At 49.9% G+C, this 17,258-nt stretch overlaps 2 protein-coding genes across 2 annotated transcripts; both read right to left on the reverse strand.

Annotated features, from left to right (window-relative positions):
- Nucleotides 1-81: 81 nt before the first annotated feature.
- IPO4 (importin 4) lies at nucleotides 82-4,119 on the reverse strand. The gene is made up of 4 exons (XM_039726415.1): nucleotides 3,969-4,119; nucleotides 3,795-3,881; nucleotides 1,156-1,223; nucleotides 82-139 (listed from the first exon to the last, which is right to left on the reverse strand). The coding sequence occupies exons 1-4, from the start codon at nucleotides 4,059-4,061 to the stop codon at nucleotides 94-96; spliced, it is 294 nt and encodes a 97-aa protein (XP_039582349.1). The 5' UTR covers nucleotides 4,062-4,119; the 3' UTR covers nucleotides 82-93.
- A 773-nt stretch (nucleotides 4,120-4,892) lies between these two features.
- On the reverse strand, nucleotides 4,893-7,942 carry NEDD8 (NEDD8 ubiquitin like modifier). The gene is made up of 4 exons (XM_039726414.1): nucleotides 7,842-7,942; nucleotides 7,612-7,659; nucleotides 6,730-6,812; nucleotides 4,893-5,137 (listed from the first exon to the last, which is right to left on the reverse strand). The coding sequence occupies exons 1-4, from the start codon at nucleotides 7,857-7,859 to the stop codon at nucleotides 5,044-5,046; spliced, it is 243 nt and encodes an 80-aa protein (XP_039582348.1). The 5' UTR covers nucleotides 7,860-7,942; the 3' UTR covers nucleotides 4,893-5,043.
- Nucleotides 7,943-17,258: the final 9,316 nt, after the last annotated feature.

Here is a 17,258-nt window from a genome sequence, read left to right on the forward strand (position 1 = left end):
GATTTTTTCCCCCATTTCTTCCCCCGGCCCCTCCCCCCTCCCCATTTCAGCCCAAAATTCCCAAAATTTTGGGGTTTTTTGGGCGTTTCCCACTCACTCCGTCTCCCGCTCCAGGGCCTCGGCCACCACGTGGGGGAGCCTGGAAGGGGCGGAGCCAGAGTTAGCCACGCCCCCTTTACCATATATGGTCATACTACACCTGAACACCATTTATGGTCAGGCCACGCCCCCAAAACCTCTCACTGTTACAAGCCCCTCCCTCTCTAATTAAGCTCCTCCCACTCACCAATGAATGCCATTTAAGCCACACCCCTTCCATTAAATCAGCCCCACCCCCTCCCTAATTAACCCAATTAATTAGGCCCCACCTCTTCCAATTTACTCTGAGGCAAAGCCACGCCCCCTTTTTGAAGCCACGCCTCCTCACTAATTCTAATTGGGCTCTGGCCACGCCCCCTTTTCATAGCCACACCCCTTTCATTTCACTCCAATGGCAGAGAAGCCACGCCCCCTTTAATGGATTTCAATGGGGATTAAGCTCCACCCTCTTTCCCAAAGCCACGCCCCCTCCATAGACTCCAATAGAACCTAAGCCACGCCCCCTCCCATAGACTCCAATGGACGCTAAGCCACGCCCCCTCCCATTAACTCAAATGATAGCTAAGCCACGCCCCCTCCCATAGAGGCCAATGGAAACTAAGCCACGCCCGTCCCATTAAATCAAATGGCAGCTAAGCCACGCCCCCTCCCATTAACTCCAATGGAAATTAAGCCACGCCCCCTCCCATAGACTCCAATGTGGCCTAAGCCACACCCCCTCCCATAGACTGCAATGGCAGCTAAGCCACGCCCCCTCCCACTGACTCCAATGGGCCCCAGGCCCCGCCCACCTGTCAATCAAGTCCTGAGGGAGCTTCCGGAGGCGCCTCCTGAGCACAAGGGCGGCCAAGTGTCGGACCTGGGAGCCCCAAAATCGCCCAAATTCACCCCAAAATCCGGCCCCAAACCCCCAAATTCAAACTCCAATGGAAATTAAGCCACGCCCCCTCCCATAGACTCCAATTGTGCCTAAGCCACGCCCCCTCCCATAGACTCCAATGGCAGCTAAGCCACGCCCCCTCCCATTGACTCCAATGGGCCCCAGGCCCCGCCCACCTGTCAATCAAGTCCTGAGGGAGCTTCCGGAGGCGCCTCCTGAGCACAAGGGCGGCCAAGTGTCGGACCTGGGAGCCCCAAAATCGCCCAAATTCACCCCAAAATCCGGCCCCAAACCCCCAAATTCAGCCCAAATCCACCTGGGAACCCCAAAATTCAAAAATTCACCCCAAAAATCCCTCAAATTCACCCCAAAATTCAGCCAAAATCCCTCAATTTCACCCAAAATTCAACCCAAAATTCACCCAAAAAATCCCGAAATCCACCTGGGAACCCCAAAATTCCTCAAATTCACCCCAAAACCCCCCAAAATTCCGGTCAGGATGCTCAAATTCCCTGCAAATCCCTCCCAAAATCCCAATTTTTTCCCCAAAATCACCTCAGGACCCCCCAAAATTCCCCAAATTCCGCCCAAAATCCCCCAAATTTTCCCCAATATTCCCCCAAAATCCCACCAAACCCCCAAATTTTCCCCAAAATGTCAAATTTCCCCCCAAAATCCCAAATTTTCCCCAAAAATTGCCCCCAAACCCCCTCAGGATCCCCCAAAATTCCCCAAATTCCCCCCAAAATCCCCAAATTCTCCCCAAAATCCCCTCATGACCCCCTAAAATTCACTAAATTCCCATAAAAATCCCAAAATTTTACCCTAAAATCCCAAAATTTCCCCCAAATCCTCCCAAATTCCCAAAAATTCCCCACAAAATCCCAAATTTCCCCTCAGAATTCCCAAAATCTCCCCCAAATCCCTTCAGGAACCCCCAAACCTCCCCAAAATCCCCAAATTCCCAACAAAATGCCAAAAATTTCCCAAAATTCCCCCAAAATTCCAAAATGCCCTGAAAATTCCTCCCAGTTTTCCCCTCAAAACACAAAATTCCCCCCAAAAATCCCAAAATTTCCCCAAAATTCCCACCAAAATCCCAAATTTTCCCCCAAACTCCTCAAAACTTCACCAAAATCTTGAAAATTCCCAAAATTCTCCCCCAAAATTCCACCAAATTTACCAAACTTCCCTAAATTCTCTACAAAATTCCCAAAATTTCCGTCAAAATCCCAAAATTTTCGGCCAAAATCTTCCCAAATCCACTCAAGACCCTCAAATTTCCCCCCAAATTTCCTCAAATTCTCCCCAAAATTGCCCCAAAATCCCCAAATTTGACCCAAACGCCAAAAATTCCCAGCAAATTTTCCAAAAAATCCCAAAATTCCTCTCAAAATCCAGAAATTTTCCCAAAATCCCTTCAGGGATCCCCAAATTCCCTCCAAAATCCCAAAATTTGCCACAAAATCCCCCAACTTTCCCCCAAAATCACAAAATTCCTCCCAATTTTTTCCCTAAATCCCAATAATTTCCCCCAAAATCCCAAAAACTTCCCTCAAATCACCCAAATTCCCTCCAAAATTAAAAAATTTGCCCCAAAATCCCAAAATTCCCCCCCAAAATCCCAAATTTCCCCTCAAAATTCCCTCCAAAACCCCAAAATTTGCAAATTCCCACCAAATTCCCACCAAAATCACAAAATTGCGCCCAAATCCCCCAAAATTTTAAAAAAATCCCCAAAATTCACCAAAATTCCCAAATTTGCCCCAAATTCCTCAAATCACCCCCAAAATTCTCCCAGATTTTCCCGCCAAAATCCCCTCAGGGAGCCCCAGATTCCCTCAGGATCCCCCAAATTCCCGCCAAAATTAAAAAATCTGCCCCAAAATCCCAAAATTCCCCCCAAAAATCCCAAATTTCCCCTCAAAATTCCCTCCAAAACCCCAAAATTTGCCACCAAATTCCACAAATTTCCCCCAAAAATCCCAAAATTCCTCCCAATTTTTCCCCTAAATCCCAATAATTTCCCCCCAAATGCCCCCCAAATTCTCACCAAAATCACAAAATTGCCCCCAAATTCCCCAAAATTAAAAAAAAATCCCCCAAATTCCCAAATTTGCCACAAAATCCCCCAAATTTCTCCCAAAATCCCAAAATTCCTCCCAATTTTTCCCCTAAATCCCAATAATTTCCTGCAAATTCCCCCCAAAATCACAAAAAATTCCCACCAAAATCCCAAAATTGCGCCCAAATACCCCAAAATTTTAAAAAATTCCCCAAAATTCCCAAATTTGCCCCAAAATCCCCCAAATTTCTCAAATTCCTCAAACGCCCCCCCCAAATCCCCCGAAATTTTTTAAAAAATCCCCCAAATTCACCAAAATTCCCAAATTTGCCCCAAATTCCTCAAACGCCCCGCAGATTTTCCCGCCAAAATCCCCTCAGGGAGCCCCAGATTCCCTCAGGACCCCCCAGATTCCCGCCAAAATTAAAAAAATTGCCCAAAATCCCAAAATTTGCCCCAAAAAATCCCAAATTTCCCCTCAAAATCCCCGCCAAAACCCCCGAAATTCCCCCCAAACCCCCCCGATTTTTCCAAATTCCTCAAACGCTCCCCAGATTTTCCCGCCAAAATCCCCTCAGGGAGCCCCAGATTCCCTCAGGATCCCCCAAATTCCCGCCAAAATTAAAAAATCTGCCCAAAATCCCAAAATTTGCCCCCAAAACCCCAAATTTCCCCTCAAAATTCCCGCCAAAACCCCAAAAATTCCCGCCAAACCCCCCCAGATTTTTCCCGCCAAATCCCCCCTCAGACCTGCGGCCTCCCCGCCCCCCCGAGCAGCTCCGCGAGGCCTTCGGGCCCCTCCGGCTCCTCCAGCGCCTCCCGCAGCCGCTCCGTGGCCTGGAAAAAAGCCCAAAACTTCAGCAAAAACACCAAAAATCCGCGAATTCGCCCAAATTTACCCGGATCTCGGGATATTTGAGGCACCTGGCGGATCCCGGCGCTGTCGGGCTCCAGGAGGTCCGACAAAATCTGCTCCATAGCGGGCGCCGCCATTTTGGAGAAAGAGGGGGCGGCCATGTTGCAGCAGCGTGAAGGAGGAAGCGGGGCGGAGCGCCGCCGGAAGTGGGCGTGGCTAAGGGGCACGCTAGCCGCTCTGGAGGACTTCTCTATGGTTTTAAAGCGGTGATGGAGGGTGGGGACCGCTCTTAAAGGGGCAATGGTGGAAAACGGCGATTTTGGGGTTAGAAGTGACGGATTTGGGCAAAATTTGGTCGATTTGGAGATAAAAATGAAGAATTTGGAGTCAAAAAGGGGAGTTTCGGAGTTTAAAGGGGTTTTTTTGAGGGGAAAATGTGGGTTTGGGGTGAAAAATGGGCATTTTGGGGCTTAATTTGCTTTTTTTGAGAAGAAATAGGGGATGAAATATTAAAAACTGAGAGTTTGGAATAAAAAATTGAAACTTTAAGGATAAACATGGGGAATTTGGGCTGAAATGGTTAAATTTGGGCTGGAATGGTCATTTTGGAATCATAATGTTGATTTTGTGTCCAAAACCGGTGATTTTGGGTTATTTCATGGCCAAAAAAAGGGATTTTGGGAGAGGAAACACATTTTGAGGGGGGAAATGAGGATTTGGGGGCTAAAAAGAAGAATTAGTGATTTTTTCAGAGTTGAATTGGTAATTTTGGGGTTAAAAACTGACATTTCAGGGCTTAAAATTGAAATTTTGGGGCAAAAATCGGGGATTTTTTAAAAGCTCTTAAAAGGGCAATGCTTCATGTGGGGACCACCGCACCCTTAAATCGGCAATGCCCTTAAAAGGGCAATGTTGTCTTAAAAGGGCAATGCTGGTTATAAGTGGGGCCCACCCCTAATTTTAAGCAGGAAATGACGTCACCGACACGCCTATGACGTCACAAACGCGCTGCTGACGTCATCAGCGAACCTTTATTAAATAATAACGGATCCATGAACAGGAAATGACCTCAGGGAAAGGGGAAACGAAGGTGGGCGTGGCTTAAAGGGAAAGGAGGCGTGGTCAGAGCATGGCCACGCCCCCTCAGGGCCTGGCCACGCCCCCTCGCAGGGCCAGCACAAGATGGAGGACGGAGCCCCCCTGGATTTTGTAGTCGGCCGCCGTCTTCTCATCGTTCCTGGGGGAGGAGTCAAGAAAGGCCACGCCCACTTAGGCCACACCCACTTTGCTGCCCAACCCTCGTTTACTGCAAATCCATTGTTGGCCACGCCCCCTTGAGCCACACCCACCCCATTCAACCCCAAATTTTCCCTTTGCCACCCAAATTTAATTAAGCCCCGCCCACTTTGGCCCCTCCCATTTAAGCCCCGCCCCCAGCCACCACTGGAACTTTTGCTGCCATTTTCACCCAAATTTCCCCGTTTTAACAGAGATTTAATCCAAATTTTCCCGTTTTTCACCCAAATCCTGCTAAGCCCCTCCCCTTCAAGCCCCACCCACTTAGGCCACGCCCCCAGCCGCCATTTTAACCTCTTTTGCCGCCATTTTGACCCAAATCTCCTCATTTTCAACCCAAATCTTCCAATTTAAGCCCCGCCCCTTTAACATGTGGTCACGCCCCTCCCATTAAGCACCTCCCAACCCTGACCACGCCCACACAAGCCCCACCCCGCCGCCATTTTAAGCCCATTTGCCGCCATTTTAACCCAAATTTCCTCACTTTAAGCCCTAAATCTTCCCATTAAACCCCGCCCCTTTACCCCGTGGCCACGCCCCTTTATGCCTCTTCCCTTATGTCTACGACTGACCACGCCCACTTAAGCCCCGCCCCTCCACAGCTTTAACCCCATTTGTTGCCATTTTAACCCAAATTTCCCCATTTAAAGCCAAAATTGTGCCATTGAAGCCCCGCCCCTTTAACATGTGGCCACGCCCCTCCCATTAAGCAACTCCCATCCCGACCACGCCCACACAGGCCCCGCCCCCGCCACCATTTTAGCCCCATTTGCCGCCATTTTAACCCAAATTTCCCCATTTCCAACCCAAATCTTTCCACTTAAGCCCCGCCCCTTTGCTCTGAGACCACGCCCCTTCCATTAAGCCCTGCCCAACCCTGACCACACCCACACAAGCTCCACCCCCGCTGCCATTTTAACCCTATTTGCCGTCATTTTAACCCAAAATCCCCCATTTAAAACTGAAATTGTCCCATTGAAGCCCCGCCCCTTTATCCGCAGACCACGCCCACCTCCATAAGCCCCGCCCATCACTGACCACGCCCATCTAACCCATGTCCCTGCCGCCATTTTAGCCCCATTTGCCGCCATTTTAACCCAAATCTCCCCATTTTCACCCCAAATCTTTCCACTTAAGCCCCGCCCCTTTGCTCTGAGACCACGCCCCTTCCATTAAGCCCTGCCCAACCCTGACCACACCCACACAAGCTCCACCCCCGCTGCCATTTTAACCCTATTTGCCGTCATTTTAACCCAAAATCCCCCATTTAAAAATGAAATTTTGCCATTGAAGCCCCGCCCCTTTATCCACAGACCACGCCCACCTCATTAAGCCCCGCCCAACTTTGACCACGCCCATTTAACCCACGGCCCGGCCGCCATTTTAACCCCATCTGCCGCCATTTTAACCCAAATCTCCCCATTTCCAACCCAAATCCTTCCAGTTAAGCCCCGCCCCTTTAACATGAGATCACGCCCCTCACGTTAAGCCCCGCCCACCCGTGGCCACGCCCCCTCGGGAAGCCCCGCCTACATCTGCTTGCCGCTGTAGATCAGCCGCTGCTGCTGGGGGGGGATCCCCTCCTTCTCCTCCACCCGCTCCTTGATCCGCTCCACCTGCGGCCGAAAAAACACCGCTGGGCACATCTGGGGCACACCTGGGCACACCCGGGGCACATCTGGGAACACCCGGGGCACATCTGGGCACATTCGGACACATCTGGAGGCTCCGGAGGGTTAAAAATTGTGGGCGCCGCCATTTTGGGTCACAGAGAGGAAGGAGCGCGGCGGAGCGCCGCCGGAAGTGGGCGGGGCTAAAGGGGAAGGGCTGGCCGGCTTGGAGGACTCGTCTATGGTTTTTTAAAGGGGCGATGGGAGGTGGGGACCGCGTTAAAGGGGGGATGGCGGTGGGAGGGACTGGGGGGGACTGGAATCAAATTGGGAGGGACTGGGATGGACTGGGAGGGACTGGGATGGAACTGGGAGGGACTGGGGGGGACTGGGATGGACTGGGAGGGACTGGGATGGAACTGGGAGGGACTGGGAGAGACTCAGTTATACTGGGAAGGACTGGGAGCCACTGTGAGGGACTGGGATGAACTGGGATAGACTGGGAGGGGACTGGGAGGGAACTGGGAGGGACTGGAATCAAACTGGGACGGACTGGGAGGGACTGGGATCAAACTGAGAGGGACTGGGAGGGACTGGGATGAACTGGGATGGACTGGGAGGGAAGTGGGAGGGACTGGGAGGGAACTGGGCCATATTGGGATGAACTGGGAGCTACTGGGACGCCCCTAACCCTTACTGGGACCGAACTGGGAGCCCCCCCCGCCCCCAATCCCGCTCCTTCCCGACCCCCAGCTGGTCCGTACTGGTCCGTACTGGTTTGTACTGGTCCGAACTGGGAGCTCACCTTGTCCGTGGGCTCGATGTCGATCTCGATCTCTTTTCCCGTCAGCGTCTGTAGGGGGCGCCATCATCCCACAATGCACCGCGCGCTCCCCTCACGCTGCCCCCCCGCCAAAACCGCCCCCAAATCCGCGATTTTCACCCCAAATCCCCTCCGCGCCTCCCCTCCCCCCTGAGGGACGGCGGGAAACGCCGGGATTTGCCCGAAATCCGCGGGTTTCGCCCCAAAAAAACCTTGACTTTGATGAGCATCGTGGCGGCTGCGGCGCCTTCGGAGCCGCCGAGCGGAAGCGGAAGCGAGGCCCCGCCCGCTAAACCCGCAGTGCCAAAACCTGAAATGGCGGAGGGAGCGCTTCCGGTCTCTCCGCCAATCAGCGCGCTGCGCCCGCCCCTTGCCAGCAGTTAAAATGGCGGCGGTTGTAGTTCACAAAGCGCTTTTGGGCTCTGAAGGCGCCTCATTGGTTGCAGCCGCTGTCAATCAGCGTCGGTCACAGCCCGCCTTTACCGGGCTGCTCCATTTTGTGTGGCGCATGGGGGAAAACCCCAAAAATGCCTTTTTTAACCCCAAATTTAGCTGTTGAAACGCTCAGTGACGTCACGCCAGGCGTCACACCCCTCCCTAGCCGTGCACCGCTGTGATTGGCTCGTAAAAACCCCCCCAAAATCCCATTGGCTGCTGCATCCTCCCCCCTACATCAGAATGGTTCGCGCCACTCACGGTAGGGGGAGAAGCGAAGGGGGCGGAGCCTGCGGCGGCGGGGGCGGGGCTTCGTCCTGATTTAATGAGATTATAAACATTAATTAGCAGCCTAATTAACAAGTAATTAGGAGGTGGAGGTTGTGGGCGTGGCTACTCACGTGGGCGTGGTTTTCTGAGCCGGAAGTGAGCGTGGCACCGGAACTGTGGGCGGAGTTCAAGGCAAGTCAATCACCTAATTTGCATATTGCTCGCCCCACCCACTTTTAGCCCCACCTACCTGGGTGGGCGTGGCGAACCTCGGCAAAATAACGCTGCAGGATGGGGAGGGGGCGTGGCTTGGAGCCTGGAGGGGCGTGGCTTTTACAGAGCTGGACCAGCTGTGCCAAATAAGGAAAAAGAGGCGGGGCTTAAATGAAAAGGGGCGGGGTGGGAGGATTTGGGTCAATTTTGGGGATTTTGGGAAAATTTGGGGAATTTTTGACTATTTTGAGAGGTTGGGGGTCAATTTTGGGTGAATTTTGGGGAAATTTTGGTTGATTTTCTGTTAATTTTGGGTGATTTTTTTGGTAATTTTATGTTAATTTTTTGTTAATTTTTTGTGATTTTCTTGTTAATTTTCAGTGAATTTTTGTTAATTTTATGTTAAGTTTTTGTTAATTTTGTATGAATTTTCTTGTTAATTTTGGGTGAATTTTTGATAATTTTAGGATTTTTTTGTTAATTTTATGTTCATTTTTTGTTAATTTTTTGTGGTTTTTTTGTTAATTTTGGGTGAATTTCTGTTGATTTTATGTTAATTTTTTGTAAATTTTGTATGAATTTTCTTGTTAATTTTGGGTGAATTTTGGGGAAATTTTGGTTGATTTTCTGTTAATTTTTGGTGAATTTTTTGTTAATTTTGGGTGAATTTTTGCTTATTTTGGGTGAATTTTCTGCCATTTCAGTAAATTTGAGGTAAGTTTTTTTAATTTTGGTCGATTTTTGTTAATTCTAGTTGATTTTCTGTTAATTTTGGGTGAATTTTTGTTAATTATTTGTTAATTTTGTATGAATTTTCTTATTAATTTTGGGTGAATTTTTGTTAATTTTAGGTTAATTTTTTGTTAATTTTGTATGAATTTTCTTGTTAATTTTCAGTGAATTTTTGTTAATTTTATGTTAAGTTTTTGTTAATTTTGTATGAATTTTCTTGTTAATTTGGGGTGAATCTTTGTTAATTTTGGGTGAATCTTTGTTAATTTTTTGTGATTTTTTTGTTAATTTTGGGTAAATTTTTGTTAATTTTAGGTTGATTTTTGTTAATTTTAGGTGAATTTTTGTTAATTTTTGTGATTTTTTTGTTAATTTTGGGTAAATTTTTGTTAATTTTAGGTTGATTTTTGTTAATTTTAGGTGAATTTTTGTTAATTTTTGTGGGTAAATTTTTTGTGATTTTCTTGTTAATTTTCGGTGAATTTTTGTTAATTTTTGTTAATTTTTTGTCAATTTTGGGTGAATTTTTGTTAATTTTGGGTTAATTTTTTGTTAATGTGGGTTGTTTTTTTGTTAATTTTCGGTTAATTTTTTGTTAATTTTGTATGAATTTTCTTGTTAATTTTGGGTGAATCTTTGTTAATTTTGGGTGAATTTTTGTTAATTTTGGGTTAATTTTTTGTTAATGTGGGTTGTTTTTTTGTTAATTTTCGGTTAATTTTTTGTTAATTTTGTATGAATTTTCTTGTTAATTTTGGGTGAATTTTTATTAATTTTGTGTGAATTTTTGTTAATTTTAGGTTAATTTTTTGTAAATTTTTCATGATTTTTTTGTTAATTTTGGGTGAATTTTTGTTAATTTTAGGTTGATTTTTTGTTACTTTTTTGATAATTTTTTGTGATTTCCTGTTAATTTTAGGTTAATTTTTTTGTGAATTTTGGGTGATTTTTTTGTTAATTTTGTGTTTATTTTTTGTGGATTTTTTGTGTTTTTCTTGTTAATTTTGGGTGAATTTTTGTTAATTTTGGGTAAATTTTCGTTAAATTTAGGTTGATTTTTTGTTAATTCTTTGATAATTTTTTGTGATTTTCTTGTTAATTTTGGGTGAATTTTTGTTAATTTTGTGTTTATTTTTTGTGGATTTTTTGTGTTTTTCTTGTTAATTTTGGGTGAATTTTTGTTAATTTTAGGTTAATTTTTTGTGAATTTTGGGTGATTTTTTTGTTAATTTTACGTTTATTTTTTGTGGATTTTTTGTGTTTTTCTTGTTCATTTTGGGTGAATTTTTGTTAATTTTAGGTTAATTTTTTGTGAATTTTGGGTGATTTTTTTGTTAATTTTACGTTTATTTTTTGTGGATTTTTTGTGTTTTTCTTGTTCATTTTGGGTGAATTTTTGTTAATTTTGGGTAAATTTTCGTTAAATTTAGGTTGATTTTTTGTTAATTCTTTGATAATTTTTTGTGATTTTCTTGTTAATTTTGCGTGAAATTTTTGTTAATTTTTTGTGATTTTCCGTTAATTTTAGGTTAATTTTTTGTGAATTTTGGGTGATTTTTTTGTTAATTTTAGGTGAATTTTTGTTAATTTTTTGTGATTTTCCGTTAATTTTAGGTTAATTTTTTGTGAATTTTGGGTGATTTTTTTGTTAATTTTAGGTGAATTTTTGTTAATTTTTTGTTAATTTTGCTTGATTATTATTAATTTTCATTGATTTTTGTTAATTTTCTTTGATTTCTTTATTAATTTCCATTGACTTTTATCGACTTTGCTTCATTCCCATCCACTTCCCATATAAGGCAAAAGGGGCGTGGCCAACCCACAGCACCGTGGTTTATCATTTCTGTTGATTTTATGTTAATTTTTTGTAAATTTTGTATGAATTTTCTTGTTAATTTTGGGTGAATTTTGGTAAATTTTTTGTGATTTTCTTGTTAATTTTCGGTGAATTTTTGTTAATTTTTGTTAATTTTTTGTCAATTTTGGGTGAATTTTTGTTAATTTTGGGTTAATTTTTTGTTAATGTGGGTTGTTTTTTTGTTAATTTTCGGTTAATTTTTTGTTAATTTTGTATGAATTTTCTTGTTATTTTTCATGATTTTTTTATTAATTTTGTGTGAATTTTTGTTAATTTTAGGTTAATTTTTTGTAAATTTTTCATGATTTTTTTGTTAATTTTAGGTGAATTTTTGTTAATTTTTTGTGATTTTTTGTTAATTTTCATTGATTTTTGTTAATTTTCATTGATTTTTGTTAATTTTCTTTGATTTCTTTATTAATTTCCATTGACTTTTATCGACTTTGCTTCATTCCCATCCACTTCCCATATAAGGCAAAAGGGGCGTGGCCAACCCACAGCACCGTGGTTTATCGGCACGGGGGCGTGGTTTATCGGCATGGGGGCGTGGTTTATCACTACGGGGGCGTGGTTTATCACAGGGGGCGTGGTTTATCACCACAGGGGTGTGGTTTATCGTCACGGGGGCGTGGTTTATCGCCACGAGGGCGTGGTTTATTACCGGGGGCGTGGTTTGGAGGGCCGGGTGGGCGTGGCCTGGAGGGCTCTGTGCCCATAGAAGGACACGGGGGCGGGGTTTAAAGGGGTGGGCGTGGCCTGGAGGGCTCTGTGCCCATAAAAGGACATGTGGGTGGGGTTTAAAGGGGTGGGCGTGGCCTGGAGCCACAGTTTAAAGGGGTGGGCGTGGCCTAAAGGGCTCTGTGCCCATAAAAGGACATGTGGGTGGGGTTTAAAGGGGGTGGGCGTGGCCTGTTTAAAGCGGGCGTGGCCCCACAGCCTTAATAGCCACAAGGGGCGTGGTTTAGTGGGGTGGGCGTGGCCTAAATGTATTAATAACCACTATATATGGGATTTAGAGGGGTGGGCGTGGCCTGTGCGTGAGTGGGCGTGGCCTATGGCAAAGGTGGGCGTGGCCTATGCCCCAAAATCAGGGATGGTTTATAGGGAGTGGGCGTGGCCGGAACAGGTGATTAGTGGGCGTGGTTTAGAGGGGTGGGCGTGGCCTGAACGCATTAATGGCCACAGTGGGTGTGGCTTAAACTGAGTGGGCGTGGCCTGGCATGGAGTGGGCGTGGACTGTGCGAAAATGGGCGTGGCTTAAAACCAGCATTGGCCCCAATGGGTGGGGCTTAGATGGGGTGGGCGTGGCCTAAACTCATTATACTTTGCAATGGGCGTGGCTTAAGGGAGTGGGAGGGGCCTGAAATAGAGTGGGCGTGGCCTGTGACAAAAGAGGAGTGGCCAAAACTCATTAATATCCACAAAATGGCGGATTTGGGCGGGTGGGCGTGGCCTGGGAGGGGGTGGGCATGGACTGGGCGGGAGTGGGCGTGAGGGACTGGGAGGGACTGGGAGGGACTGGGACGGGGAGTGGGGGGGACTGGGAGCAAACTGGGAGGAGATTCAGGGTTACTGGTTCATACTGGGAGGGACTGGGATGGGGTTTGGGGGTTACTGGGAGGTGACTGGGCCGTACTGGTTTATACTGGGAGGGACTGGGAGAGATTGGGATCAAACTGGGAGGGACTGGGAGGGACAGGGAGGGGATTTGGGGTTACTGGTTTATACTGGGATGGGGTTTGGGGTTACTGGGAGGTGACTGGGCCATACTGGGTTATACTGGGAGGGACTGGGAGGGAACTGGGAGGGGATTTGGTGTTACTGGTTTATACTGGGAGGGACTGGGATCAAACTGGGAGGGACTGGGATGGGGTTTGGGGTTACTGGGATGCGACTGGGAGGGGACTGGGCCATACTGGTTTATACTGGCTTATACTGGGAGGGAGTGGGGGGGACTCGGATCAAACTGGGAGGGGATTTGGGGTTACTGGTTTATACTGGGATGAGGTTTAGGTGTTACTGGGATGGAATTGGCCCTTACTGGTTTATACTGGGATGGGGTTTGGGGTTACTGGGAGGGAACTCGGCCGTACTGGTTTATACTGGGAGGGAACTGGGATGGACTGGGAGTTACTGGGAGTGGGTTTGGGGTTACTGGGATGAACTGGGAGGGACTGGGTGGTAACTGGGAGGTTACTGGTTTATACTGGTTTATACTGGGATGGACTGGGATGGACTGGGATGGACTGGGAGGGGGTTTGGGGTTACTGGTTCATACTGGGAGGGACTGGGAGGGGCAGGAGGGCGTTACTGGTCCATACTGGTCCATACTGGTCCATACTGGTCCCTACTGGTCTCACCTGCAGGAAGGCCTCCAGGCCCCGCCCACTTCCCAGAATTCCCAGCACCTGCTCCCGGAAGTGCTCCTCGGCCACGGCCACCAGGGGGCGCCCCTGCAGCGTCTGGGGGCGGGGCCTGACTCAGGCCACGCCCCTTTGACCATATATGGGTGTGGAGGTAGAGGGGGAGGGGCTGGGCTTGGCCACGCCCCTGTGGGAGGGATCAAAGGGGGCCCAGAGCTCCCAGTTCAGCCCAGTTCATCCCAGTTCATCCCAGTATGGCTCCAGAGCCCTCCCAGTCCATCCCAGTATAAACCAGTAACCCCAAACCCACTCCCAGTTCATCCCAGTCCCTCCCAGTATGGCCCCAGTTCATCCCAGTATGGTCCCAGTGCCCTCCCAGTACATCCCAGTTCCCTCCCAGTCCCTCCCAGTATAAACCAGTAACCCCAAACCCGCTCCCAGTGCATCCCAGTCCCTCCCAGTATAAACCAGTAACCCCAAACCCACTCCCAGTCCATGCCAGTATGGCCCCAGCCCATCCCACTTCATCCCAGTCCATCCCAGTTCCCTCCCAGTGCCTCCCAGTTCATCCCAGTATGGTCCCAGTATGGCCCCACTCCCCTCCCAGTCCCTCCCAGTTCATCCCAGTATAAACCAGTAACCCCAAATCCACTCCCAGTTCAACCCAGTGCCTCCCAGTTCATCCCAGTATGGCCCCAGAGCCCTCCCAGTCCATCCCACTTCCCTCCCAGTATAAACCAGTAACCCCAAACCCACTCCCAGTTCCCTCCCAGTGCCTCCCAGTTCATCCCAGTATGGCCCCAGTCCCTCCCACTTCCCTCCCAGTTCATCCCAGTACGGTCCCAGTCCCTCCCAGTTCATCCCAGTAAGATCCCAGTATGGTTCCAGTCCCTCCCAGTCCCTCCCAGTCCCTCCCAGTCCCTCCCAGTCCCTCCCAGTCCCTCCCAGTCCCTCCCAGTCCCTCCCAGTCCCTCCCAGTCCCTCCCAGTCCCTCCCAGTCCCTCCCAGTCCCTCCCAGTCCCTCCCAGTCCCTCCCAGTCCCTCCCAGTCCCTCCCAGTCCCTCCCAGTCCCTCCCAGTCCCTCCCAGTCCCTCCCAGTCCCTCCCAGTCCCTCCCAGTCCCTCCCAGTCCCTCCCAGTCCCTCCCAGTCCCTCCCAGTCCCTCCCAGTCCCTCCCAGTCCCTCCCAGTCCCTCCCAGTCCCTCCCAGTCCCTCCCAGTCCCTCCCAGTCCCTCCCAGTCCCTCCCAGTCCCTCCCAGTCCCTCCCAGTCCCTCCCAGTCCCTCCCAGTCCCTCCCAGTCCCTCCCAGTCCCTCCCAGTCCCTCCCAGTCCCTCCCAGTCCCTCCCAGTCCCTCCCAGTCCCTCCCAGTCCCTCCCAGTCCCTCCCAGTCCCTCCCAGTCCCTCCCAGTCCCTCCCAGTCCCTCCCAGTCCCTCCCAGTCCCTCCCAGTCCCTCCCAGTCCCTCCCAGTCCCTCCCAGTCCCTCCCAGTCCCTCCCAGTCCCTCCCAGTCCCTCCCAGTCCCTCCCAGTCCCTCCCAGTCCCTCCCAGTCCCTCCCAGTCCCTCCCAGTCCCTCCCAGTCCCTCCCAGTCCCTCCCAGTCCCTCCCAGTCCCTCCCAGTCCCTCCCAGTCCCTCCCAGTCCCTCCCAGTCCCTCCCAGTCCCTCCCAGTCCCTCCCAGTCCCTCCCAGTCCCTCCCAGTCCCTCCCAGTCCCTCCCAGTCCCTCCCAGTCCCTCCCAGTCCCTCCCAGTCCCTCCCAGTCCCTCCCAGTCCCTCCCAGTCCCTCCCAGTCCCTCCCAGTCCCTCCCAGTCCCTCCCAGTCCCTCCCAGTCCCTCCCAGTCCCTCCCAGTCCCTCCCAGTCCCTCCCAGTCCCTCCCAGTCCCTCCCAGTCCCTCCCAGTCCCTCCCAGTCCCTCCCAGTCCCTCCCAGTCCCTCCCAGTCCCTCCCAGTCCCTCCCAGTCCCTCCCAGTCCCTCCCAGTCCCTCCCAGTCCCTCCCAGTCCCTCCCAGTCCCTCCCAGTCCCTCCCAGTCCCTCCCAGTCCCTCCCAGTCCCTCCCAGTCCCTCCCAGTCCCTCCCAGTCCCTCCCAGTCCCTCCCAGTCCCTCCCAGTCCCTCCCAGTCCCTCCCAGTCCCTCCCAGTCCCTCCCAGTCCCTCCCAGTCCCTCCCAGTCCCTCCCAGTCCCTCCCAGTCCCTCCCAGTCCCTCCCAGTCCCTCCCAGTTCGGTCCCAGTCCCCCCCAGCCCCTCCCCCCTCACCTGACGTCACTCCCGCCCATCCCCAGCCGTTTCCCGCGCTGTCTCTGACGTCACTTCCGCCCCGCTCCCCGCCGCTCTCGGGACGCTCCGGTACCGGCGGCGGCGGCGCGCGTGGAGTGACGTCATCTCCCCGCGCCGCGCCCGCGCTCGCTCCCCATTGGCCGCCGCTTCGGCCAATCCCGAGCCGCTCCCTCCCGCCAGCAGGCCCCGCCCACTCAATGACGTCACTCGCTGTGCTTTTTGAACTGCGCTTTATTATTGGCGGGCGGTGACGTCATCGCGGGGCGGTGACGTCACCGGGGTGGGGAGGGGACTGGGGCGGTGCCAGGGCTCCCAGTACAGACCAGTATAAACCAGTACGGACCAGTACGGACCAGTATGGCGACCAGTATGGACCAGTCAGGCTCCCAGTGCACCCAGTATGGACCAGTATGGACCAGTATGGCTCCCAGTGCTCCCAGTATGACCCAGAACTGCTCCCAGTGCTCCCAGTATGGACCAGTCAGGCTCCCAGTGCTCCCAGTATGGCTCCCAGTGCTCCCAGTATGGACCAGTACAGAGCAGTATGGACCAGTACAGACCAGTACGGACCAGTATAAACCAGTATGGACCAGTATGGCTCCCAGTGCTCCCAGTATGGTTCCCAGGGCTCCCAGTGCTCCCAGTATGGCTCCCAGTGCTCCCAGTATGGACCAGTCAGGCTCCCAGTGCTCCCAGTATGGTTCCCAGGGCTCCCAGTGCTCCCAGTATGGCTCCCAGTGCTCCCAGTATGGACCAGTCAGGCTCCCAGTGCTCCCAGTATGGTTCCCAGGGCTCCCAGTGCTCCCAGTATGGCTCCCAGAGATTCGAGGACAACAGGTCTACCCCTATTAAAGTCAATGGAGAATTTTGGACAACAGGTCTACCCCCATTAAAGTCAATGGGGATTTACGGACACCAGGTCTACCCATGAAAGTCAATGGGGATTTCAGGACAACAGGTCTACCGTCAATAAAGTCAATGGAGCATTTTGGACACCAGGTCTAGCCATTAAAGTCAATGGGGAGTTTTGGACAACAGGTCTACCCCCATTCAAGTCAATGGGGATTTATGGACACCAGGTCTACCCATTAAAGTCAATAGGAATTTCAGGACAACAGGTCTCTCCATTAATGGCAATGGAGAGTTTCAGACACCAGGTCTACCCCCATTAAAGTCAATGGAGCGTTTTGGACAACAGGTCTATCCATTAAAGGCAATGGAGATTTTTCAGGCAACAGGTCTACCCCCGTTAAAGTCAATGGAGAATTTTTGACAATAGGTGTACCCTCATTAAAGTCAATGGAGAGTTTTGGCCAACAGGTCTACCCCCATTAAAGTAAATGAAGAGTTTTGGCCACCAGGTCTACCCCCATTCAAGTCAATGGGGGTTTAGGGACAACAGGTCTACCCACATTTAAGGCTATAGGGAGTCCAAGGACAACAGGTCTACCCCGTTAAAATCAATGGGGATTTTGGCAGCACC

This window comes from Passer montanus, unplaced genomic scaffold (assembly GCF_014805655.1).
Source record: "Passer montanus isolate IOZ18808 unplaced genomic scaffold, ASM1480565v1 scaffold581, whole genome shotgun sequence".
Classification (NCBI taxonomy): Eukaryota; Metazoa; Chordata; class Aves; order Passeriformes; family Passeridae; genus Passer; species Passer montanus.

Bases quoted from the DNA above. Each gene is read 5' to 3' on its own strand.
- NEDD8 (XM_039726414.1), bottom strand. The intron at 6,813-7,611 runs GTGAGCTCCCAG...TTTCGGCCGCAG, and splicing joins ACATCGAGCCCACGGACAAG to GTGGAGCGGATCAAGGAGCG. The intron at 5,138-6,729 runs GTAGGCGGGGCT...CTCCTCCCCCAG, and splicing joins ATCTACAGCGGCAAGCAGAT to GAACGATGAGAAGACGGCGG.
- IPO4 (XM_039726415.1), bottom strand. From the start codon at position 4,061: ATGGCCGCCCCCTCTTTCTCCAAAATGGCGGCGCCCGCTATGGAGCAG. The intron at 3,882-3,968 runs GTGCCTCAAATA...GCTTTTTTCCAG, and splicing joins ACAGCGCCGGGATCCGCCAG to GCCACGGAGCGGCTGCGGGA. The intron at 140-1,155 runs GTGGGCGGGGCC...CGCCCCTTCCAG, and splicing joins CCTCAGGACTTGATTGACAG to GCTCCCCCACGTGGTGGCCG.